Raw genomic sequence first — 26218 nt, 5'->3', positions numbered from 1 at the left:
TTTGTGGATGTTTGTCTCTTAAGATAACGTACGTAGTTTTTTGTTATTAGTCGACAGAGATAACAGGTTAGATGTGTTCGTTTAGCCATGACTCGGGTGGAAAATCCAATCCTTTGTCATTCTGGAGATAAGATCACACTTCTTATATAACGATTTTCAGGTAACGATAACAGTAACAATGGTTATTTTTATCCTGGTTTTTATAAGGGAGTAATAACTTTATCTTGTATATAAGACGATATATCAGTTAACTTTATACCTGTAATTTATGAACGATAACACAGGTACACAGGTATATCACTTATTATAACAGAATTATCATTTAATAACAGTATAAACAATAAGTGATGTCTCGGTTGTTATCTTAGAACTGAGAAACACACAATTTCCCTCTACTTTCTTTCAATTTCTAAAACCCAAAATGACAGCACAGGTATATTGTTAATTAGAACTATTCACCTGTACGATATTAACACACCTGTTATTATGCATCTTCAGGTAGAAAATATCCACAGTTTATAGGTGGGATAAGACAGGTATGGGTTCAGGTTAATTGGTTTAACTGTTTCAGGTAAAAGAGTTCAGAGAATTTCCTTGGGGCAATATTTTTACCTTGTGGTTTGTTGAGGTTAGTCTACGGTTTCTTCTTATTTTTTCCTTTTCTCTTTCTCTTTTCCTCCTTCTCTTCTCCTCCTCCTCTACTTTCCTACTCTCTTCCTCCTCCTCTCCTTTCCTCCTCATCTTCCTCTCCCCCCCTCCTTCTCTTCCTCTCATCCTCTTTCTCTTTCTTTCCTCCTCCTTCTCTTCTCTTCCTCCTCCTCTCCTCTCCTCCCCCCTCCTTCTCTTCCTCTCATCCTCTTTCTCTTTCTTTCCTCCTCCTTCTCTTCTCTTCCTCCTCCTCTCCTCTCCTCCCCCCTCCTTCTCTTCCTCTCATCCTCTTTCTCTTTCTTTCCTCCTCCTTCTCTCCCTCTTCCTCCTCCTCTCTCTCCTCCCCCCTCCTTCTCTTCCTCTCATCCTCTTTCTTTCCTCCTCCTCCCTCCTCCTCTGTCTTAACACCATTAGTGACAGCAGATGTAAAAACTTTTTCCTAATGTTAGCTCAAATTATTTACATTCACCACTACTATAATTACCACCACCACCACTACCATCCATCACACCACCCCTCCACCACTATCATACCTCCTACCACTACCACACTATCACCACCACCACCACTATCATCTACCCACCACCACCACTACACCACCATCACCACCACCACTATCATCACCACCACCACCACCACCATCATCATCACCACCATCACCACCACCACCACCACCACCACCACCACCACTATCATCCACCACCACCACCACTACCACCACCACTACTAACACCCACAATGTATCATACCAGGCGTAGATCAGTATGTAATAAAACACATCACATGACTCACCACTGACTAACATCACATGACTCTGCTGACTAACACATCACATGACTCACCACTGACTAACACATCACATGACTCACCACTGACTAACACATCACATGACTCACCACTGACTAACACATCACATGACTCACCACTGACTATATTAAAGGTCACGAGTCAATGTGTGTTGATGTGACATTCCAACACCACCTTCCCTGAACGAGTCTACGTCACCTGTGTAGTGAATCTGACTAACCACATCTTAAGGTCACACGCTTCTTGGAACCTGTCAGACCACTCAACACCACTCACTATCATTACCACTCATCACCATTCACCATCATTATCAGTACCATTCACCATCATCATCACCATCACCACCACCACTCACCACCATTAGCACTACCCATTATTTCTCTACCATACCACGCAAGATGTCAGTCACCCCATTCCTCGCAACACCCATTATGGCGCTTAGTAATTCATTATCTTATTCTACCACCTACCCATTCCACCCATTACTCCACACTCCCCATCAGTTACCCATTCCCTCTCTCGCCCATCAAGACACTTAACAGACCATGTAATTATTAACCCAGCATCTCCCCTTCACCTTCCCCTTCACCTCCCGTCCCATCTCCCTCTTCCAACACCCTTTCATCTCCCTCCTTCCCATCTCCCTCCACATCTCCCTCCCTCACTACCCTTCCCATCACTAACTCATTCTCCTTCCCCCATTACCTCCTTATCACACCTTACCATCTTAATACTTCACCCATTCCTTCACCATTCCACACCTCACCCATCCATACCTCCCATCCACCCCATCACCCCTCAACCCCCATCTCCCCACGAACAGGTGAGAGAAAGAGATAACACACATACACACACACACACACACACACACACACACACACACACACACACTAGCTAAATATAGATATACTGACTGAAAATTTCACAAATCAAATTACCCAGAAATTTACTAATAAGATACCGTGCTGTCTCACCTGTGTTGTGTGTGTGATACAAACAAACAGCACGCGGCAGAAGGTTTGGCCAAGGTCGTTCTGTTGGAGTGTGTTGGGCCCCCGGCAGCTAGACAGTTAATCTCTCTCCCTCTCTCTCTCTCTCTCTCTCTCTCTCTCTCTCTCTCTCTCTCTCTCTCTCTCTCTCTCTCTCTCTCTTGGAATAATGAAAGAGAGAGAGAGAGAGGAAAAGGATGGATGTTTTGTCCATAATCAAGGAGGGGAGAAGAGGAAAATGCTGGTGGTAATAGTCATAAGAGAAGAGTACAGTAGTGGTAGTAGTGGTGGTAGTAGTGGTGGTGGTCAAGGGTAGTGGTGGTAGCGGAGAAATGACGTTAGTAGTTGTGAAAGATGATTGTGATGTTGGTGGTGATAGTGAGGATAGTAGCAGTGGTATAGGAGGGGGTCGTAATACTATAGGAATGGTGGTAGAGGGGGGTAGTAGTAGTAGTCGTAGTAGTAGTAGCGAAAACAACACCAAAAGCTGCCTAAAAAAAATTCATTATAAACTCGTCCAACATCTGATGAGACGAGGCAGGTGAGGCAAGACGCACCACTGCCCAGGTAAACAACACAGGTGATAAGAGAGACTTTCAGGTGTAGTCAACAATTGAGCCTCGACCACCTGACGTAGTGAGTCTCTCATGTTAATAGACTTAAGTATACCTCAACACTCAGAGTCTTATCGTGTCGTTATGTCTTAGAATCTCTCATTGACAATAAATTAAATAATATGAAAATTATTCTTATTTTTTTATGTCTTTATGATATTTCCCATTGGAGCAACGTCATCCCATTGGAGCAACGTCACTAGTGGAGTTCCCCAAGGCTCAGTACTTGGACCATTATTATTTATTATGTACATAAACGACATAGATATCGGCATTGACAGCAACATAAGTAAATTTGCTGATGACACTAAAATAGGACGTGTTATTAAATCTGACGAGGATTCGGCAAAACTACAGGAAGATCTAAACAAATTTTTCGAATGGTCTGAAAAATGGCAGATGAAATTCAACGTGGACAAATGTAAAGTACTCAGTATAGGAGATGTAAACAGGGAAACCAGATACCAGATGAACAACGATGCCATAGAGAAATCCGACTGCGAGAGAGATTTAGGAGTAATGATAAGTAGGAACCTTAAGCCAAGTAAACAATGTGTTTTTGCTCGTAACAAGGCTAATAAAGTACTTGGGTTCATACAAAGGAGTGTTAGTTACAAGACTAGAGAGGTCATCCTAAAACTGTATCTTGCGCTTGTGAGACCACACCTGGATTACGCAGTTCAGTTCTGGTCACCGTATTACAGAATGGATATAGAATCCTTGGAAAGAATTCAGAGGAGAATGACAAGACTAATCCCGGCATTAGGAACCTTGAGTATAGAGACAGGTTAAAGCATCTTAATTTGCACTCCCTCGAGAGACGTAGAGCGAGGGGCGACCTGATAGATGTGTATAAATGGAAGTCAGGGCTAAACAAGGACATTACAAAGGTACTCAAGTGAAATAGGTTTAAACACTGGTTTGGAAACAGAGTAGTGGACAGAGTGGAACAAGTTACCAAATATCATCATTAACTGGAATACGCTGAATAGCTTCAAACATAGGTTGGATGCTCATATGAGCAATAGGGGTTGGGTGTAAACGGGACTGCCCAGTATGGGCCAATAGGCCCGCTGCAGTTTCCTCCATTCTTATGTTCTTATGTTCTTTGCCTTCTTGTTTTCCTTTGTTTCCATTTCATCTTTATCACCTTTCCCTATTCTCTACTTTCTTTCCTTTCCCATTAATCATCTTCCTATTACTTATATTCCAACATTCTTCAGTAACCTAAGGACACTACCTGAAGATTAGACACCCCAGAGTATTTCATCTGTTGAGTATGAACATCGTAACCTAACCTGGGAAGGGAGAGGGAGGTTAGGTTAGGTTTGGTTAGGGTTGGTTAGTTTAGGTTAGGTTATGTTAGAGTTGGTTGGGTTGGGTTAGGTTAGTCACCAGGTGAAATAAGGTGGGGTGGCAGATCTTCAGGTGGGTCTTATATGCTCCTTCACAATCACTCAGCAACTTTTCGTAAGACACTTTCACTTTTTCTTAAGTGTATAAGTTAGCCTTGTTTAAATCTGCTGTGTGTGTGTGTGTGTGTGTGTGTGTGTGTGTGTGTGTGTGTGTGTGTGTGTGTGTGTGTGTGTGTGTGTGTGTGTGTGTGTGTGGAATGAAGTAAGTCCTGTTATATAAAAAAATAGAAATCCACTGTTCTGGTAACCTTTGGCTAGACGCAATACTTCTGAGTCCTGTTATCTGACTTACAGCAACGTGTGTATGTAATCTCTCTCTCTCTCTCTCTCTCTCTCTCTCTCTCTCTCTCTCTCTCTCTCAACATTTCTTTCAATTTTACCTGTTACCTGTAATCTACCTCTGTTTACCTGTACTGCCCCACTCTATACCTGTACTGCCCCTCTCTCTACCTGTACTGCCCCTCTCTCTACCTGTACTGCCCCTCTTTCTACCTGTACTGCCCCTTACCTGTATCCCTACCTGTACTGCCCCTCTCTACCTGTACTGCCCTCACTGTAATGTTGTCCAAATACATAACATTCCATCCTAAGTGAAGACCATTAGCACCTGTGATTAATGTAAAGCCCCACTGTTTATCCTACCTGTCATCAGTAACTCACCTGTATGGTCCCCTACTTCACTTCCCTCTCTCTCATCCCTCCCTCCCATCCCTCCCACCTCTTTTCCCCTCCCTCCCTCCCATCCCTCCCACCTCCTCTCCCCTCCCTCCCTCCTCTCCTTCCCTCCCTCCCTTGGTCTTTTAACGTGGACATGAGAGTTGATAGAGAGATGAAAAAATATGATAGAGAGAGGAAATGACTTTGGGACAGGTGGTGGGTGAATGGGTGGGTCGGTGGGTGATTGGGTGGGTCGGTGGGTGATTGGGTGGGTAGGTGCTTGGCTGAGTGACAAGTTTAGTTATTGATTGACTGTCTGGCTGTACGATCGACTAAATACCTTGACTGACTGATATTCTAGCTGACTGTCTTATTAACTAATTGACTGGTTGACACATAGGCAGTCTTGAGTCCTGACTAGCAAGGTTGGCAGACACGCTGGTTGACTAGACTCATTTAGCGTGGGAACCTACCTACCACCCCCCCCCCCTCCCCTCCACCGTCACCTGCCATGCTAGGGTGACTCAGTGGGTTCTTGAGACGCAGGTGTGATTAAGGTAAGACAGGTGACGTAGATATTAAGTTATGTTTAATGAGTTGGGGAAATACCTAGGTGGAGGGGGAATTATAGAAGGGGGGGGGGGGGTTATAATGTTCTGTGAGCAGGTGATCATGGAAAGAGAGGTAGAGATAAAGAGAAAGAGACAAAGAGAGATAGATAGAGAGACAGAGAGAGACATCCACCACCCACTAGCACAATACTCTCTTGTTTCTACAGTAGCCCCAACGATAGCTGGTGTAACTGTGTGTCAAAGGTCAAATGGGTTCTTTATCGTAGAGGTAAAAGGTTGATGGTAGATACAGAGACAACTTTATTTAACGGACTGTATGGAGAGGAAATTCCGCTATTTCGAGGTGTCCGTTAGATATGAAACCTCTCTTTAACGGACTACTCGTATATGGATAGGAATAGGAATAAAGACAAAAGGGAGAAGTGTAGAAGAGGGAGAAGACGAAGGAGAAGTAAAAGAGAAATATAAATAATAGAGAGGAAGAGTAACAACCAACTGCGGCCAACAAGACTACTCCTTCACTTACCATAGTTTGATCTGTCAAGGACGACGTCGAGGAACACCTTGAGCTCAGCTTGCTGGTGGCCAGGGAGGAGAAGCTGCAGGTAGAGTGGAGGCTGCAGGAGTCCTCAGACTTGAAGGACTTTCGAAGGACTTGTCCCTCGACTGAGACACCATCAAGAGTCCTGTGACCTCCCCGACGAGGAAGCGTTGAAGGACGAGCTAGGTCCTTCTTCGACATCTCTGGCGAACTAGACTCATCCTCGATGGAGTCCTGATCACTGAGGTTTATTTTGAAGGACTCCGGAGGCTCATGGTGAGAGGTCCTTTCGATCTCCAGGGTTCCTAAAGGATCATGAGCTTTCTTGTAGATCCTTGGGGACCCAAAGTCACTGGCGTAAGACTCTGGTGAACTCTGACATCTTCTGAGACTCTCTGGAGAACTACTTGAATCCTCATCACCGTCCACGACATCGAGGCTCTTCTTGTAGGTCGAGGGTGAGGTGTCATCTGGACGCCTTAGACTCGTACTTGAGGTGCGGGTCAAGGACGAAGTGGAGCGGTAGGGACCCACGTGTTTCAGCATCCTGGGCCTGAGGGAAGGTGAGAGAGGGAAGGAGAGAGAGATGTTAATAATATTCATATCCACATCACGACTTAAAACATTAAAAGTCTAACATTGAGAAGAAACATGACAACTACTGATAAGAAAACACGTTAATGGGTCATGTAACGGGTTCAAACCTTCCACTGTACAGGGAGTTCACACTGATTTTGAAGCTTTATAGTCTAACCTAACCTAACCTAACCTAACCTGACCTAACCTAACCTGACCTAACCTGACCTAACCTGACCTAACCTAACCTAACCTAACTTGAGACATCGTTGGAGGTGGAGACAGAAGCTGGAAGATTTGACAGTTGTGCTTTCCAATTCAGTTTATTATTTATAGCGATTCCGAGGAGATTTGTGTGCGTGCGTGCGTGTGTGTTCGTGTGCATGTGTGAGTTATTTGAAAATCGTATCAATAGTCTTCTTCTTTAACCACAATAACAAACATCATCATCACAATAAGAGTCACTATAACTCTGTAACATCATCATCATCACAATAAGAATCACTATAACTCTGTAACATCATCATCATCATCACAATAAGAGTCACTATAACTCTGTAACATCATCATCACAACAAGAGTCACTATAACTCTGTAACATCATCATCATCATCATCACAATAAGAGTCACTATAACTCTGTAACATCATCATCATCACAATAAGAGTCACTATAACTCTGTAACATCATCATCATCACAATAAGAGTCACTATAACTCTGTAACATCATCATCATCACCACAACAAGAGTCACTATAACTGTAACATCATCATCATCACAATAAGAGTCACTATAACTCTGTAACATCATCATCATCACAATAAGAGTCACTATAACTCTGTAACATCATCATCATCACAACAAGAGTCACTATGACTGTAACATCATCATCATCACAACAAGAGTCACTATAACTCTGTAACATCATCATCATCATCATAACAAGAGTCACTATAACTCTGTAACATCATCATCATCATCACAACAAGAGTCACTATAACTGTAACATCATCATCATCATCACAACAAGAGTCACTATAACTCTGTAACATCATCATCATCATCACAATAAGAGTCACTATAACTCTGTAACATCATCATCATCATCACAACAAGAGTCACTATAACTCTGTAACATCATCATCATCACAACACTATAACTCTGTAACATCATCATCATCATCACAACAAGAGTCACTATAACTCTGTAACATCATCATCATCACAACAAGTCACTATAACTCTGTAACATCATCATCATCACAACAAGAGTCACTATAACTCTGTAACATCATCATCATCATCACAATAAGAGTCACTATAACTCTGTAACATCATCATCATCACAACAAGTCACTATAACTCTGTAACATCATCATCATCACAACAAGAGTCACTATAACTCTGTAACATCATCATCATCACAACAAGTCACTATAACTCTGTAACATCATCATCATCACAATAAGAGTCACTATAACTCTGTATCATCATCATCATCATCACAACAAGAGTCACTATAACTCTGTAACATCATCATCATCACAACAAGTCACTATAACTCTGTAACATCATCATCATCACAACAAGTCACTATAACTCTGTAACATCATCATCATCATCACAACAAGTCACTATAACTGTAACATCATCATCATCACAACAAGAGTCACTATAACTCTGTAACATCATCATCATCATCACAACAAGAGTCACTATAACTCTGTAACATCATCATCATCACAACAAGAGTCACTATAACTCTGTAACATCATCATCATCACAATAAGAGTCACTATAACTGTAACATCATCATCATCATCACAATAAGAGTCACTATAACTCTGTAACATCCCCAAATAACACAGTGAATCACAACACTAATTTTAAATAGTTATGTGTTACTTTTATTTTAATTTTTTTTCTTCAACTTTTTCGTTAATGTCAAAAAGTCGTCAGCTCTTCCTGGTGGTGCCGGGGGTGCAGGGGTCCGAGCCTGATCTTGTGATGCTCGCTGTCGACCCCCCAGTAAGGACTCAGGAACTCATTATGCTACTCCGCCTTACAGCCTACACCTCCATGCTGTTCGGCCCATATGGGAGATGCTTCAGTTGGTGCTACCCTCTCTATATGTAAGTAACGTAATATTTTTTTTTCCTGGGTCTCTATTGTCTCCACTTACAGTTCTAAGTCACGTAACTATATTCAGCTATATATAATTGGAAGAAAGAAATTCAACATTAATTTTTTTTTTCAAATTAAATCATACGTTACCAATATCGTATACAAGGATGACATTTCTTCTCTTCTTATGACTCGTACCTTAAGTTGTGTTCACGTACTGTATAATATCATTTACTCTGGCACAGTCGGTTATCACTATCGTCCAAAACACCGTGTTCAGAGTGTGTGTATCATTTTCACTGTGTGTGGTACGCAGACAGAGGTCACTACACTGTATGGTACACAGACAGAGGTCACTACACTGTATGGCACACAGACAGAGGTCACTACACTGTATGGTACACAGACAGAGGTCGGTACACTGCAGGAACATCTCTGTGAGGAACTGTCTCCCTTACCCTGACATCACACCATCTCTGTTACGGCCTCGGGTGCTGTTGGGCCATCAGTGGTGGTCGGCTTCACCTGGTCATGGTCGCTCATGGGTTCAGGGCAACGTGCTGGGTAGTACTTGCCTGACCCCAAACAGGCAAGGTCATATGATTTAAAACACCATAATGCTATTTAGATTATCACACGTAATTACTACATTATTTCAATTTCTACAAAATAATATATTTCTGTGGTATGTATAGAAAGGGGGGGTAGCCAACATGTTAAAGCATCAACTAGCCGGTACTAGTCACCTGTTGTAGTGTGAAGGTACAGGTGTCAGATACTGATTTAAGGTTGGGGTATGTGGTCTCTTAATGGCAATGCTGAGCAGGTCGTCCATTTGGATATACGTGAGAGAGTCTCTATATATTGGTTGATTGGTTCCTGCAGGAGTTCTAGTGGTCTCCTTCGATTCCCAGGCCAGGGGAGGTCAGAGAGAAGTCCGTCATTTCCACCTATTCTTGTCTTCTTTATTATCTTCTTCTGTCTTGTTTTCCTCGCCGTTCTCATCATTCCAATCCTCCCGTTCTTATTCCTCCTCCTCTTTCACCTCTTTCACCTCCCCTACCTCCTGCCCCTCCTCCTCTACTTCCTCCTCCTCGTCCTCCTCTTCCTCCTCGTCCTCCTCTACCCTACTCCTCCTCATCTCCTTCTCTACCTCTCTCCTCGTCCTCCTCCACCCCTACTCCTCCTCATACTCCTCCTCCACCTCTTCCTCCCCCTCGACCTCACTCCTACTCTCCCTTGCCCTCTGTTTTTTTACGACGCTCCGACTGCCGTACGTGTGTGTGTGTGTGTGTGTCTGTGTGTGTGTGTGTGTGTGTGTGTGGTAACAACAAAAACAGCTCAGGTAGGGTGGAGTCGTGGCACCGAAGAGAAAGCTTCCAGACAGGCATCCAGCATCCAGAAGCCTCCTCCTCCTCCTCCTCCTCCTCCTCCTCCTCCTCCTCCTCTCTTTACCTGGTCACGTCGACAGGTGTAGAAAGCGACTGACCAAGACGACAATAGCATCTGAATTATGGTTTCTATAATTAGATCTCATTAACCTGGCGTACAGTTGAGGTGAGGTGAGGTGAGGTGGTGCTGGCCATGATTAGTGTTCGTAGTAAGAGAGGTGTTCGTGCTGGCTACTTTTTTTGTTTTATTAGTATTGCTCTTGGCTATAATCTTCGTGTGTTGGCTATTTGGTGTTCATTTTGGCTACAATTTTTTATCAGCGTGAGATTAGTTTTTATTTATTTTCATTGATGTTATTCATAGTTATATTTTATTTAATAGTTTGGGTATTATTACAAGTCGATATTTATCAAAAGACACACACACACACACACACACACACACACACACGCACACAACTACCAAATACAATCACACAGCCAGGTATAAAGTACAGGTATATACTTAATTCCCAGGTGTAGATTTCGGTATAAAGAACAGGTGTAAAACTTGCCAGGTGTTAATAGTATAATACAGGTAAGCGAGTTAACCTAGATATGAAATGAAGTGAACCCAAACAAGACAATTAGGACCAGGTACTTTATTCTGGTGGGAAACATTAACTCTCTCGCTAGTTAACTTAAAGACAAAACTGCACAGGATATAAGATACAGTAATGTGAGTCGTATGTAGAGTAGCTCGAAAGGCCAGAGTCGCTCGTCACTTCGCTGGTATGATTTACACAGGAGGAAATTGCCCTCTTTTATGACCTCTACGTAATTCCGGGTGTCGTAACTGACGTGTCTTTCCTCCTGCGCCTGTGTTCATTGTCTGGAGTAAGTTTTAATGTGCAGGTACAATAGTAAACTAACTTGACCTAAATTAACGTTATCGAACCTAATCTAACCTAACCTAATCTAACTTAATTTTACCTAACCTAACCTAACCTAACCTAAAAAAAAGTACCAATGCAGATACAATAGAAGAGAAACACCATTATTTACAGGCGAAATTGAAGTTATAATTATTCCATGGACTACTATCATGGTGGAGTCATTTGCCATATACATATGTAATGTGGGGGTCCATCCATCTGTAGGCTTTGAGAAAAAAACATGTAATTGAGCTGAACTGAAGTTTTCTTGAGATGAGGATGTTGAAGAGAATAGAGGCTCCTGTGTGTGTGTGTGTGTGTGTGTGTGTGTGTGTGTGTGTGTGCCGGTAGAAGTGCTCAGAGGGGTGAAGGTGGGGTGAGGGAGGCTTAGTCTTAATGTGGTTAGGGAGAGAAAGAGGGAGGAGGGGGAGAGGGAGAGAGGGAGGGAGAGAAAGGTTGGGAGGCTAAAGGGGTGGAAAGGGAGAAGATAACATCCTCTTCCTCTTTCTATCTCCCTTTCTTCCCTTGCTTTATATACTCTGTCCTTCCCCTTTCCTCTCCTTTCTTCTTTAACTCCTTCTCTTTCTATTTGTTCTCCTATCTCTCCATTCTCTCTCTCTCTCTCTCTCTCTCTCTCTCTCTCTTTTCCTCCTCCTCTCCCTCCTTCCATCTACCCCTCTCCTTCCCTCTCCTCTCTCTCCTTCCCACTCCTCCTTCTCCCTCCTTCGGTTCCTTAACAACACTCTTCCTTGTTATAAAGTTAAGTATCTCGTCTCTACCTTACCTGTCCATTTTCTTCCCTTAATTAATAGATTCAGGTGTATCACGACTCACCCATACGTAATCACACCTGAGTTTAGCCCTAATTAGATGACGCAGGGGGGAAGGTATCAGTGTTGTTGTTGTTGTTGTTGTTGTTGTTGTTGTTGTTGTCGTTTTTGTTGTTGTTATTGTTGTTGTTGTTGTGTTGTTTACGTTTTAGTTGTTTGAATGGTTAGGGTTAACTCACGGTGGCCGGTAATAAAGTCACAGAAAAAAAAGTCACAGAAAAAAAGTCACAATTTTGGCTCGGAAAAAAAGTCACAGGAAAAAAAGTCACAATTAATTTATGGTGGCCGGTAATAAAGGTTAGGTTAGGTTAGGTTAGGTTAGGTTAGGTTACTGAAACTGATTGACATATTAACCTTAAAAAATGTGAGAATTCGATAGTTAACTTTTCTTTTTTTCCTGTGACTTTTTTCCTGTGACTTTTTTTCTGTGACTTTTTACCTGTGACTTTTTTACCTGGATTCTAACTCCCCGTCCTCAAAGGGTTAAACCATCATTGATATTACGTCAGGTGAGGTTAGGTTAGGGTAGGTTAGGGTAGGTTAGGGTAGGTTAGGTTGGGTTGGGTTGGGTTGGGTTGGGTTGGGTTAGGTTGGGGTGGGGTTTACGATGTTTAAATTAGATGAAATAAGCTGGGGTTCTTAATCTTCCTCTTAATCTTGGCTGGGGTTTTTAATCTTCCTCTTAATCTTAGCTGGGGTTCTTAATCTTCATCTTAATCTTTAGCGCCGGGTTCTTGTAGAATCTTCTCTTAATCTAGCTGGGGTTCTTAATCTTCATCTTAATCTTTTAGCTGGGGTTCTTAATCTTCATCTTAATCTTTAGCTGGGGTTCTTAATCTTCATCTTAATCTTAGCCGGGTTTCTTAATCTTCCTCTTAATCTTAGCTGGGTTCTTCTTAATCTTCATCTTAATCTTTAGCTGGGTTCTTAATCTTCATCTAATCTTAGCTGGGTTCTCTTAATCTTCCTCTTAATCTTAGCTGGGGTTCTTAATCTTCCTTAATCTTAAGGATTCTTAATCTTCCTTAATCTTAGCTGGGGTTCAATCTTCCTCTCAATCTTAGCTGGGGTTCTTAATCTTCATCTTAATCTTTTAGCTGGGGTTCTTAATCTTCTCCTCTTTAATCTTGTAAGGCTGGGGTTCTTTATCTTCCTCTTAATCTTAGCTGGGTTCTTAAGCTGGGGTTCTTTATCTTCCTCTTAATCTTAGCTGGGTTCTTAATCTTCCTCCTAATCTTAGCTCGGGTTCTGTACACCTATACAGCTACACTGACCTCTTAACCTCAGCACGTGTTAGAGTCAAATAGCTCGTGAAATGCAATACAATTATCACCTCTAATGACAAACGTTGGTTAGCACTGTCTTCCTGGGTCGGGTCGTCACGGCGTCACGTACGATAGACGGGAGAAGCTTTCCGGTTTGGTGACCCGGGTTTAGTTGTGCCGGGGAGAATCATCCGGGTTGTATATTTTGGTCAGGTCTCTCTCTATCTCTCTCTCTCTCTCCCTCCGTAACCTTGTTTAGTGCGTAGCTTTCATTTGGTGAGAGAGAGAGAGAGAGAGAGAGAGAGAGAGAGAGAGAGAGAGAGAGAGAGAGAGAGAAAAAAAAAATTTCAGACACACAGGAACAGAGTAAGGAAAACAGACAGACAGACAGACAGGTAGACAGGTAATCCACAAAACACATCAAAACAGGTGAACGAACATAAGTGTCATCCCCAACTACCAATTTCCCAATTTACATAATGTACCCAAATAACACACCTGCCCAATTGACCGTAACACTCACCTGATATTTTGAACCAATTTCACTCACGATACAAATTGTAATGACGTTATATTGTTATTCTTTGAGTTTTGCATTGAATAAAATTGGCAGATATTAAACCAATTTTAGTTACGAGAAAATAGTAAAGTTATACTATTTTTTTTATTGAGATTTACATAGAATAAAATAGGTAAATGTTAGACCAATTTTAGCCACGGGAATGTTGTAATAGGGTGATATATTTTTACATAGAGATTTACCTTACAGAAAATAGGCCAATTTTTACGTTTATGTGAGGTTGACGTCATAGATCAATTTATATAACGAGAAATAGTCATGTTTATGTATGTCTTGATGTAAATAGGAACCAATTTTTGGATACGCAAGTAAGATGTTGAAATTGGTTACATTCTAATTGGTGATTATATCGTTTAGTTTGGTTCTATTTTGCTTTATGTTGCAAAATAACACACGACCTAGAGACTCTTCCTCACTTCATGTTGCAAAATAACACCGTCATTGTTTACCTTGCCCCAAAACACAGGAACAATGGAGTCTTTACTTGTTTCATTGTGCAAAATAACACGATCAGTAACCTTTAAGTTCCTCTAAATCACAAAATAACCAATTACTGTTATTTTACGTTCATATATATATTGCCCCCCAAAAAATTACCCTATTTCATTTTTTTTTATGTTGCAAAATTTTCGTATCAATAACACGACCGATTTAGGTAGACGGTGTGTGTGTGAGTGTGTGTGTGTGTCTGTGTGTGTGTGTGTGTGTGAGTAACGCAGTGAGTGGCAGCAGCGTCACTCATACAAGGCCATAAGTATTGTACTCTCCTATCTCTCTCGTTCGGTACATACACTTGCACTGCTCACTCACTCAGTCACTCACTCACTCCAGTTGTCTCTCTCTCTCTCTCTCTCTCTCTCTCTCTCTCTCTCTCTCTCTCTCTCTCTCTCTCTCTCTCTCTCCACCCGCCTTGAAATCCTCTTGACAAACACAATATCCACAACAACAATAAAACATCCAACCCACATAAGAAAGGAGACAGGAAGAGAAAGATAAAGAGAGAGATGGAAGAGAAAGAGTGAGAGGAAAGGGAGCGGTTGGTAGTAGCCGGAAGGAGAGATAAAAGAAAGAAAGAGAGAGAGAGAGAGAGAGAGAGCATGTTGACAGTAGCAGACTTAGGATTACTAAACTCCCCCCCATCCTTCCCTCTTCCACTTTCTCTATCCTTTTTCCTTTCCTTTCTCTTCCTTTCTCTCTTTGTATCATCTTCTCAGTGAGTTGGATTATCTTTTCCTCTTTCTATTTTTTTTTATTTTTATTACCTGACAAAATATAACATCTACGTCTTTTCTTCTTTATCACTTATTTATTATTTATTTTTTCTTTCTCATTTTAATTAGTTATTGTAAAGGATATTTGAGTTGGTTCTTAATTTTTTTTAGAAGACGAGGAAGGGGTGATGGGTGGGGTGATGGGTGAAGAGGGGTGATGGGTGGAGAGGGTGATGGGTGAGAGGGGTGATGGGTGGAGAGGGGTGATGGGTGGAGAGAGAGGGTGATGGGTGGAGAGGGGGTGATGGGTGGAGAGGGGTGATGGGGAGAGGGGGTGGGTGGGGGGATGGGTGGAGAGGGGTGATGGGTGGAGAGGGGTGATGGGTGGAGAGGGGGTGATGGTGGAGGGGTGATGGGTGGAGAGGGTGATGGGTGAGAGTGAGATGGGTGGAGAGGGGGTGATGGGTGTGAGGAGGGGTGATGGGTGGAGAAGGGTGATGGGTGGAGAGGGGGTGATGGTGGAGAGGGGTGATGGGTGGGTGATGGGTGGAGAAGGGGTGATGGGTGGAGAGGGGTGATGGGTGGAGGGGGGGTGATGGGTGGATGGGTGATGGGTGGAGAGGGGTGATGGGTGGAGAGGGGGTGATGGGTGGAGAGGGGTGATGGGTGTGGAGAGGGGTGATGGGGTGATGGGTGGGAGGGGGTGATGGGTGGAGAGGGGGTGATGGGTGGGAGGGGGTGATGGGTGGGAGGAAGGGGTGATGGGTGGAGAGGGGTGATGGGTGAGGGTGATGGTGGTGATGGGTGAGGGGTGATGGGTGGAGAGGGTGAGGGGTGATGGGTGGAGAGGGGGTGATGGGTGGAGAAGGGGTAAGGGGTGATGGGTGGTGATGGGTGGAGAGGGGTGATGGGTGGAGAGGTGATGGTGGAGAGGGGTGATGGGTGATGGGTGGAAGGGTGATGGGTGGAAGGTAGAGGGGTGATGGGTGTAGGGGTGAGGGTGAGGGGTGATGGTGGAGAGGGGGTGATGGGTGGAGAGGGGGGTGATGGGTGGAGAGGGGGTGATGGGTGGAGAGGGGGTGATGGGTGAGAGGGGGTGATGGGTGGAGAGGGGGTGATGGGGGGTGTGGAAGGGATAGGGAGGGTATCGAGACGGATGTGGAAGGGGTGGATGGGGTTTTGGAGGGGGTTTGGAGGGGGTGGAGGGGGTTTAGAGGGTGGAGGGGGTTTGGAGGATGATAGAGGGGTAGGAGGGAGGACGGAGGGGGTTGTGGAGGGGTGGAGGGGGTCGAAGGGGGGGGGGGTGTCTAAAAACAATACCCTGGTCAGGAAGACAACAAGGTAACAGGTACCAGATGATTGGTATACCTGGATGTTTTGTTTCCTGATCACACCTATGGTACCTCACCTCTCACACACCACCTGCCGGGTAATGAGGGGTACCTTTCTCTGCCTATCTGTCTCTCTCTCACTTTGCTTATCTGTTATTTATCTCTCTTTCTCTTTGCTTCTCTCTCTTTCTGTATACATAGAGAGTGAGACAGACAGACAGACAGACAGACAGACAGACAGACAGATATATAAACCCTCACTACAAATGCCAAACTTCAATGATTTCATTTAAGTATTTCCGACACTGTCCTTCTCCGACCCACTCTTTCCTCCCCACCCCTCCCCATCTCCCCATCTTTCCCAATTTCCCTACCCTTCCCCATCTCTCCACCCTTCCCCATCTCCCTCCTCCCCATCCTCCCCATCTCCCCCACCCTTCCTCATCTCCCCCCCTCCCATCTCCCCACCCCTCCCCATCTCCTCCCCATCCCCATCTCTCCATCCTCCCACATCCCCCCACCCCTCCCATCCCCCACCTCCCCATCTCCCCACTCCCCATCTCCCACCCCTCCCCATCTCCCCACCCCTCCCCATCTCCCCACCCCTCCCTCCCACCTCCATACTATCTCCCCACCTCCACTCTATCCACCCCATCCCCACACCTGGAGGATAAACACTGGATTACGGCCAGGTATTAACAGTAACCCATTACATCCCCATCACCAGGGATTAACCAGGATTAGTGGGGAGGATTAGCCAGTTGTTTCCCATCAAGAATCACTCTGTTGTGGAGTACATGTCTGTGTACAGGTGGCAGAGCTGAAGGCATGAGGTGTCTTGGTGTCAGGTATAAGGGGGAGGTGAGGTTAGGTTAGGTTAGATTAGGTTAGGTTGGGTTGGGTTGGGTTAGGTTGGATTAGGTTAAGTTGGTTAGGTTGATCTGTGTTTGATTATTTTAATCTCTCTCTCTCTCTCTCTCTCTCTCTCTCTCTCTCTCTCTCTCTCTCTCTCTCTCTCTCTCTTTTCCCTCAATTCCCACGAGAAGGACCACTAAAGACTACAATAAGACTCTCAGTACACAGCTCCTCGACCATCCTTACTTTTGTTCTCTCTAAGACTTCACAACCAACAAGACCCAACCCCAAAAACATGCTATCCCACACGAGCCACTAAACCTCTAAATCTAAGGTAACTACACACAAAAAACACCCTTATAATGAAGTCTCTCTATGGCCATCGAGGTCTATAAAGAAAGTTCAAGCAGTTGGATTAAAAATAAGGCTAAACCACAAGACCCATAGAGGCTAAATCTCCATTGAAATTACATGGAAATGCAACCCATATGGAACTAATGCCTCAGGTGTCTTTAAAATGAAGAAAATTTCCTTTTTTTGTTCTTTAAGAAACTCATGATGTTAAGTCTACACAATGTTGTTAAGTAAGTGAATAAATTGTTTGTTCTTTCTGTTCACCCCTAAAAGAAACCAGTGAGGTGTTATCTAGGGAATTTAAGAACCTGTGGCGTGGTGGGTGGTAGGGATATTTTTTTCCCCCTGTTCTCCTGTTTACTATTGCGGGAATGAAGGGATTTTTTCTGTCACTAGGGAGAAAATAGGGAAATATTATTGGTGGGGTGGAAAAAAATTTGTATTATAGCTGATGAGAGAAAGGGAAGGAAGTTGATAATAAACACAGAGAGAGATAAAGACAGATAGACAGAGATAGAGAAAGATAGACAGACAAAGAGGGAAAGAAACAGGGCGTGGATAGAAGTGGGCAGTATGAGGAAGCAGAGAAGGATCAATGAATGAATGAATGAATGGAGTCGTGAATGAAGGGAATTACAAGAGGTGACGGAAGAGTAAGTGGCCTCTTGAGACGAACTTCTTAAAGACCAATTTTCTTGAGGACCAATATCTCCAAGAGGCCAGACTCATTGAGGACCACTTTCTGCGTCACGGTGACTATTCTAAAAAGACCAATTTTCTGTGACAGTAATGTCGGCGGTCATGAAAGGTTTGGTTAGGTAAGAGGCGTTTCTGGTTTCCTCTTTTCATCTATTTAACTGAGAGTGTGTGTGTGGGTAAGTGGGTGTGTGGGTAGGTGGGTGAGTGGATAGGTGGGTGAGTGAGTGGGTGGGTGGATGGGTGCAGGACTCGTATTCTTTCCCAGGGGACGGTAGTTCGAGCTTAGGGTACGTCTTTGTCACCCAGCTGTGCCTACCTCGACAGTTGAGGAAGAGAGGTCGATCGAGTGTAGTACTGACCACACTGTCTCCTTGAGTATCGAACTTTGACGTTCTTATTGTGTAACTTTTAAATTACGATCTTATTTATTAAAATTTATTGCATATACAGTATAAATATATGTTCCAACATTAATTCATTTTCTGGGCCGAATGAAGAAGTTTTCAGAAGACTTTCCCTCGAAGACAACGATTTAGGGGCAAAACGTAAACAAAGCGCCAGGATAAACACAGACGACGCCTATAAGCAGTTCACAGGGGTTTGGGTGTCAGTAGTTGTGGATGGTGGGCCCCTCTTACTATACACGCCGCCCCCGAACCTAACCTCACACTCTTCACAGTTTGTCCCCAACATGAGATAATCCAATTCTCGCGCGAGTAACAACCACCGTCTGGCACAAACGTGGGAACGCTACCAGACTGTCTTCAAGATCCGACCTCAAGATGCTGCATTGAGAACAACCCAATATTATTTAATCAAGAACTACATCATATATCCACTCATAACTCTAACACCATATACAAAAATATATTACTCATAATTTAAATACAGTAGGAAGTTGTAAATCGTCTTTAATGGAGAGTTAAAAGAGAATAAAATGTTAGAATCGGTAACGTGAGGATAGGACAGGGATGCTCGCCTTGGGGTACCTCTCGGCTACTCTTATTGTTTTGCCCGAGGGTCTGTGAGCCACACCGACCGGGTTCCCATGGGAGGAGGAAGGGCAAGGACGCCGGGAGTAAATAGTCTAGGTAAGAGAAAGATGAGATAATAAAGAAGACAATATAAAGATAACGAATAATGATGGGCATAAGAGAAGGGAGTAAAGATAGTGTGAACGAAATAAACTAAAGATAGAATAAAAGATACAGGGTAATAAAAACAACGCCATGAGAGAACAAGGGAAGAAAGAAAATAACAAAGAAAGAAGAAAGATGCGTGCGAAACAATAATTAAATGAGAGAAGGAATTTGATACTAAGAGAGAAAGATAAAAAGTGGTTAACCTCGACATAAGAAAGTAGAAAAATAAGACGGTATTGATAAACGTGTTTTCTGGGAGAGTGAATTAATAGTCGAGCTTATAGTACACGGTGAATGTAGAGTGAAGAGAGGTGAATAAAGAAGGGAATGGGATAAATAGGAATAATAGAAGAGATAATGAAAAAAATGATAACGACAACAAAACGAAAAATCATGATAATAAATTGAATGACAGAATATTGACAAACAAACAATAACACTAAACACCCCAACAAAAAAAAAGGAAAATAACAATACAATATAAACCAAACAACACATAAAACACAGGAGACAGAAAAATTAGAATAACAGAGGAAATGATAGATAATGGACCCTCCTCTCACCCCAAATGTAATGGACTCTCCCAGAAAATAATGGACCCTCTCCCCCAAAAATAATGGACCCTCCCCTCAAAAATATGGGCCCCCCCCAAAAATAATGGACCCCCAAAATATAATGGACCCTCCCCAAAATATAATGGACAAAAATAATGGACCCCAAAATAATGGACCCCCCCCTAAATAAAGGTGGATGATGGAGACGTACGACAAACGATAAACTCAAGGAAATGACTTAATGGATAATGAAGGTTACGTCTTAATATTTAATGTTTCCAGGCCGGACACAGCCAATTAAAGTGAGGTGCAGGTAATGGTGGTCTAACCTATTGAAACGAGAGAGATGAGAGTCATATATTGTGATTGATTCAGATAATGACTTTAAGTTGGAACATGATGTGATAATAATAATAACGGTAGTGGTGATAGTAGTGGTAGTAATAGTAGGAGTAGGAATAGGAGTAGATATAATAGTACGAATAGGAGTAGGAATGGGAGTAAGAGGCCAGGTATAGTGGTGGAGGAGGCCAGAGGGGAGGGCCACCCACTATCACCACCAATGACCTCCCGGGAATCCACTACACTACGGTAACTTCCTCCTGCAGGCTCCCCGAGATGCCAGGTTAGGTTAGGTTAGGTTAGGTCAGGTTAGGTCAGGTTAGGTCAGGTCAGGTCAGGTCAGGTTAGGTTAGGTTAGGTTAGGTCAGGTCAGGTCAGGTTAGGTTAGGTCAGGTTAGGTTAGGTTAGGTTAGGTCAGGTCAGGTTAGGTTAGGTCAGGTTAGGTTAGGTTAGGTCATCAGGATACTAATATTGTGTGTTTTTCTGAAATGGGTTTTGGATTTTTTTTCTCTTTCGTCTTTTCATGAAATTCACCAAGATTTCTCTCACACCCACTCACCATACCTCCATCCTCTCACCATACCTCCACCCTCACACTATACCTCCACCCACTCACCATACCCCCACCCACACGCCATACCTCCACCCTCACGTACCCACTATCCTCTCCACCCTCACACCCACATAATAATTCTCTTCACTCCACGATGCCTTACCACTCCTATACCCTCCAGAGTCCTCCACCCAAAATGTCCTTCACCCTCTTCACCTCTACACTGCCCTTCCACACCCTCAACCTCCGCCCTCTCCACCCTCAGTCCTTCCCTCCACCCAGACTCTACCTTACACAACGCCTCTCAGTTATTACATCTCTCTCTCTCTCTCTCTCTCTCTCTCTCTCTCTCTCTCCTCCTCCTCATTCTCCTTTGCCCCTCCTCCTCCCCCATATCCTCCTCCGCATCCTTCTCCTCATCCTCCTCCTCTTCCCGCCCACTATCTTAGCCAACACCCTTTTCGCTCTTCCTTTTCTTTTCATTTTTACTTTATTCACGGGACAACACCCTAACACACCCACCACCCACAACCGGCTCACTCTCACTATTTACACCCCTCCACCCGTCTTCCTCCTCCACCCACTTTCACTTCTATGGATTTACTTAACACCCTCACCTACCCACCCTCCCACCTTCACCCCACCTCCCCCCCCACCTACCCACAGCCACCACCACCAACCCACCCAACCACCACACCTCGTACCACTGACACACTAAAATGTCACGCATGACATCACTAATCCACTGTCACACCTTCCGTCCACGGCATCATACCCCGTAATCCAAGTCCCATGCTCACCTGTTCCACTAATTAAAGGTAGACTCTTGATACCCGATGATGACACGAAGAAAATGTAAATTATTCTTATATATCTGAAATTGTTGTTGTTGTTGTTGTTGTTATTGTGTTGTTGTTTTGTTGTTGCCTTTGTTATTGTGGTGTTGTTTTTGTTATTGTGTTGTTGTTTTTGTTCCTGTTCTTGTTATGTTATTGTTGTTGTTGATGTTGGTGGTGTTGTTGGTGTTATCATTGTTGTTATTGTTATTTCTGTATTATTATTATTATTATTATTATTATTATTATTATTATTATTATTATTATTATTATCATCGTATCAATTTCAACCACATTAATTATATGTAAGACCATTAATTTTGTTCTTCCATTACGTCTCTATCTCATTATAGTTAATTGGAGCAAGACTCAACACATTGGCAGAAACAGAAGGAAAAAAGTTAATGATTTTTACAATATATGATTAATTTAAGGGATTAATTTTGTGTTGCTGCCCTCCAGTGATAGCGTGACCAGTGTTTCTAGGTAGAATGTTCCTAGGTAGAATGTTCCTAGGTGGAATGTTCCTAGGTAGAATGTTCTTAGGTGGAATGTTCCTAGGTGGAATGTTCCTCAGATGAAGAATGTCCTCTCTCTCTCTCTCTCTGTCCTTGGATTTCTTTTCATTTATTTTCTTATCCTAATTTCCATTTATTTATCTTTTATCTCATTCTCTCTCTATTTTGCTTATTAATCTTTCTTCTTCCATCCTTTCAGACTTTTCTTTTACCTTCTCTCTCCTCTACTTTCTCCCTCCTTTCTCTCCCTCATTTTGATTCTCCCACTTTTCCATTCCTCACACCTCCTCGTTCTCTCCTCCCTCCTCCTCCTCCTCCCTCCTTTCCTCCTCCTCCATCCTCTGATTGTTCTCCACTCTCCCTTGGCCTGTCTCCAAAGAATGAAAACATCAATAAGCCGCCGGAAGAGAGTGAGAAACATCCTGAGAGATACCACTTAGGCTGGCGACTGAGGAATGTTTACAGTAGACTCCAGGAAGCTACTGTAACAGGAGAGCTGGTGGGGGTGGGGGGAGGGGTGGGGGTGGGGTGGGGGGAAATAGGAGGTGGAGGGTCATGTCAAGAAGAAGGAAGAGGTGGGGGAAAGGGGGAGGAGAAGGTAAGGAGGGGGCTTGTCATGGTGGGGAGAAAGAGAATGGGAGGGGTTCTTTGTTACAATGGTAGGGAGAGAGGGAGGAGGAGGGAGAGAGGAGAGGACGGTGTGTCATAATGGTGGGGGGGGGAGGGGAGGAAGAACAGGAAGGAACGGCGTCATTGCTTAAGGAGGAAAATATGAGGGTATGTGTAGCTGGGTTACGGTGGGAGAGGAGAAGGCCGAGATGAGAGGGACAGGTAGCGCAAATATCTGATGATGGGGGAAGGAAAGGAAGGAGCGTGGAGGGGAGAGGGGAAGGAGAGAGGAGAAATGGGGAGGGGGGGGCAGTTACGGTAAACTTGTGGCTGAAGTTTTTATATTGGTATTTCAAACTAACGACAGGTGAGATGTGTCCTCTCTCTCTCTCTCTCTCACATGATAACGGACCACCCCACATGGTAAACACATAGCATAGTTCACTTATCGTATTAATTTGTTTCTTCTGACCTTTTGTCCGATAACCACTGAGGTGAAGGACTTGCTGACAGCCCAGGAGCAGGTGACCTTAACATTGGTCCCTCTCTCACCCAAAGAGAGAGAGAGAGAGAGAGAGAGAGTTGTCTCCATTAGGGCCGAGAATGGTTAGGTTAGGGTTTGGACAGGATTAGGTTAGGTTAGGGTTAGAATGGGCCCATGTGAACGGTCTGTCTTATCAGTAGTAGTGAGGCAGCCACCGTGGGAAGACCAGAAGGTGTAAACAACAGCTTAAAGGGGTAGAGACCAGGTCATTTACCGAGGTGAGTGAGTCTTGGGAACCCCAGGAGTAGGCAGAGGAGAGGCATCAGGAGTGAGCCCAGAACTTTGTGAGTAATAAAGGATGAGTGGAGAGGCATCAGAGTAAGTCTGCAGGGACTCGTGAGAAGGATGAGTGAGAGGCATCAGAGTAAGTCTTGTGGACCTCAGGGAGTAGGTAAGGATAAGTGAGATGTATCAGAGTAAGTCTTGGAACCTCGTGAGTAAAGGATGAGTGAGAGGCACTAGAGTGGTGTCTTGGGAACCTCGTGAGAAGGATGAGGAGAGGCATCAGGAGGTGCCCTGGGACTCGTGAGTAGGAAGGATAAGTGAGAGGTATCAGAGGTTCAGGATCATGAGTGAAGGATGAGTGAGAGGCATCAGAGTAAGTCTTAGAACTCAGAGTAAGTCGATGAGTGAGAGGCATCAGGAGTAAGTCTTGTGGACCTTATGAGTAAAGGGATATGGAGAGGCATCAGGAGTAAGTCCCAGGACCTCATGGCATAAGGCCAGGTTAGTGGCTATTTTTAGTACTTTAAAATATGCAGATGTTGGTATTTTTAGGAATGTTTTTGTCATTATAACATCGGCTTATCCTGATCCATTTGCTCAACTCTATCGCCCATATATCCACTCAACCTATGTTTGAAGCCATCCAGCGTATTCGAGTCAATGATGATAAGCCGGTAACTTGTACAAACACTCGATCAGGCTGCCCCTCATTCGACTGTAGAGTAATCCTTCCTAAACGTGTTTATATAATAAAAGGCAAGAAACTTGGTAGTAATCACACTCACAAATATATTTTAGTATTAAAAGTCATAGGGCGAACTCAATATATTTCTTTAATATTAATATCGTAAGATCTTTCAGTAAATATCGTAAAGTTAAGATTTCTAAGATTCTGAGAAATGTATAATTTTTATCAGGTTTTTATGGTTGATTTTTTGTCTTATTTGATATTACTACCACAACCACTGCTACTACTACCACTACCACTAATTACTACTACTACCACACTATCCCACATAATCTGACACCACCATCAGCAGAGTGTCAGGTGAGCCGTCAGACCCGGGCCGACACTGTGACCCGCCTCGACTTTTCTTTAAGATGGATGGGTCGGGCCATCTCCTCACGTTACCGCTGTGGGGATGCTGTGTTGAACTGCCCGTCTGTTTGTCTGTCATTTGTCTGTCTGCTTGTTTATTTCTTTGTCTGTCTGCTTGTTTGTATGTTTTTGTCTATGTGTCTGTCTGTCTGTCTGTCTACTTGTTTATTTCTGTCTGCTTGTTTGTTTGTTTCTGTCTGTCTGTTTGTGCTTGTTTGTTTGTTTCTGTCTGTTTGTCTTTCTCTGTCCAGACTGTTTGTTTGTCCCCCCCTCTCTCTCACTGACGTTGTTCATCCAAAACAAACATAAATATTCATACCTCACACCTTTTGACCCCAGTATCAGGGAGGACGAGGTCAAGCCCTTTAGAAAGGTCAGGTCATACTAGGTCGGGACAAGTTAGGTTAGGTTATGTTACAAAAAGGAGGAGAAAATAAGATGGAAGAGAAAAAGGAAGAGGGGAAGAGGCGGAAGGAGGAGGGGAGGTGGAGGAGAAAGGGAATAAGGAGGAGGAGGAGGAGGAGGAGGAGGAAGAGAAGGAGGAAGAAAATTAATCGAAAAAAATCTAATTGAGTTAAAATTAATTTAATTTAGACAGAGGAGTCGAGGCACTGAGGAAGTGGGTGACCCTGGCCAGGTGGGTGACCCCTCAAACAGCTGAAGGTCCAGGGAAAAATGGCACTAACTGGCACTAAATCTTTGTCTGTACAACATACCTTTGGCACTACATACACACAACTCTCTCTCTCTCTCTCTCTCTCTCTCTCTCTCTCTCTCTCTCTTTCTCTCTCTCCATATTTCGTTACAAAAAACCAATATCATTGTTTTTTGCGTCATTTATAATATAACCTATCTTATACCAATGCACTATGTCATTATATAACTGTTTTATATATCTTTCTTATACGTAAATTAGACACTCAATATATAACCTAACCTAACCTCCTCCCCAGGTAGGGTTGGGGTGGTTAATCTTCAGGTGGAGTAACCTGGGGTGGATATTCTTCATGTGATCCGAAATATTAACATAAATTTAACCATTAACAAATACTAGTATGAGTCAATCTTTAAATAAATACTATATAATTAAGGGGTAAAATTAAATATATATACCAACATAGGCCTACATAAGAATAAATATTGATATAGGCCTATTCTTGAATATAAATTAAGATAGGCTTCGTTTTAAGTAATATATTAAAATTGTTTATATATTTTTTTCAAAGTATCAAAATAGATCATAATAAAAAAATCTATACAAATATATATCAAATTTATATAAGAGTAAATTATATAAATTACTATTCAATTAACATCAGATATAAACATGATTTACATTAATTTACAAAGGTGATGGGAACTTACCTGTAAAAGATTCAGTTAATTACACAGGTAGAGGAAGGTTTGGTGATGATGATGGGA

General features: G+C 43.2%; 1 protein-coding gene across 1 annotated transcript in view; it reads right to left on the bottom strand.

Moving 5' to 3' along the window:
- Positions 1–26218, bottom strand: part of LOC121855334 (mucin-5AC-like) — a 41337-nt gene that overhangs the window by 14725 nt on the left and 394 nt on the right. Inside the window, exons 1-2 of the mRNA XM_042350229.1 lie at positions 26162–26218; positions 6229–6796 (exon numbers count right to left, since the gene is read on the bottom strand). The exon at positions 26162–26218 is cut by the window's right edge and continues 394 nt beyond it. Of these exons, the coding sequence (XP_042206163.1) occupies positions 6229–6789 (561 nt within the window). The 5' untranslated portion in view covers positions 6790–6796; positions 26162–26218. The remainder of the gene's footprint in view (positions 1–6228; positions 6797–26161) is intronic.

The sequence above is a fragment of the Homarus americanus genome, unplaced genomic scaffold, assembly GCF_018991925.1.
Source record: "Homarus americanus isolate GMGI-L3 unplaced genomic scaffold, GMGI_Hamer_2.0 scaffold41282, whole genome shotgun sequence".
Taxonomy (NCBI): domain Eukaryota; kingdom Metazoa; phylum Arthropoda; class Malacostraca; order Decapoda; family Nephropidae; genus Homarus; species Homarus americanus.
The sequence above is the reverse complement of the archived record's forward strand: the minus strand, read 5'-3'. Positions and strand labels throughout refer to the sequence as shown.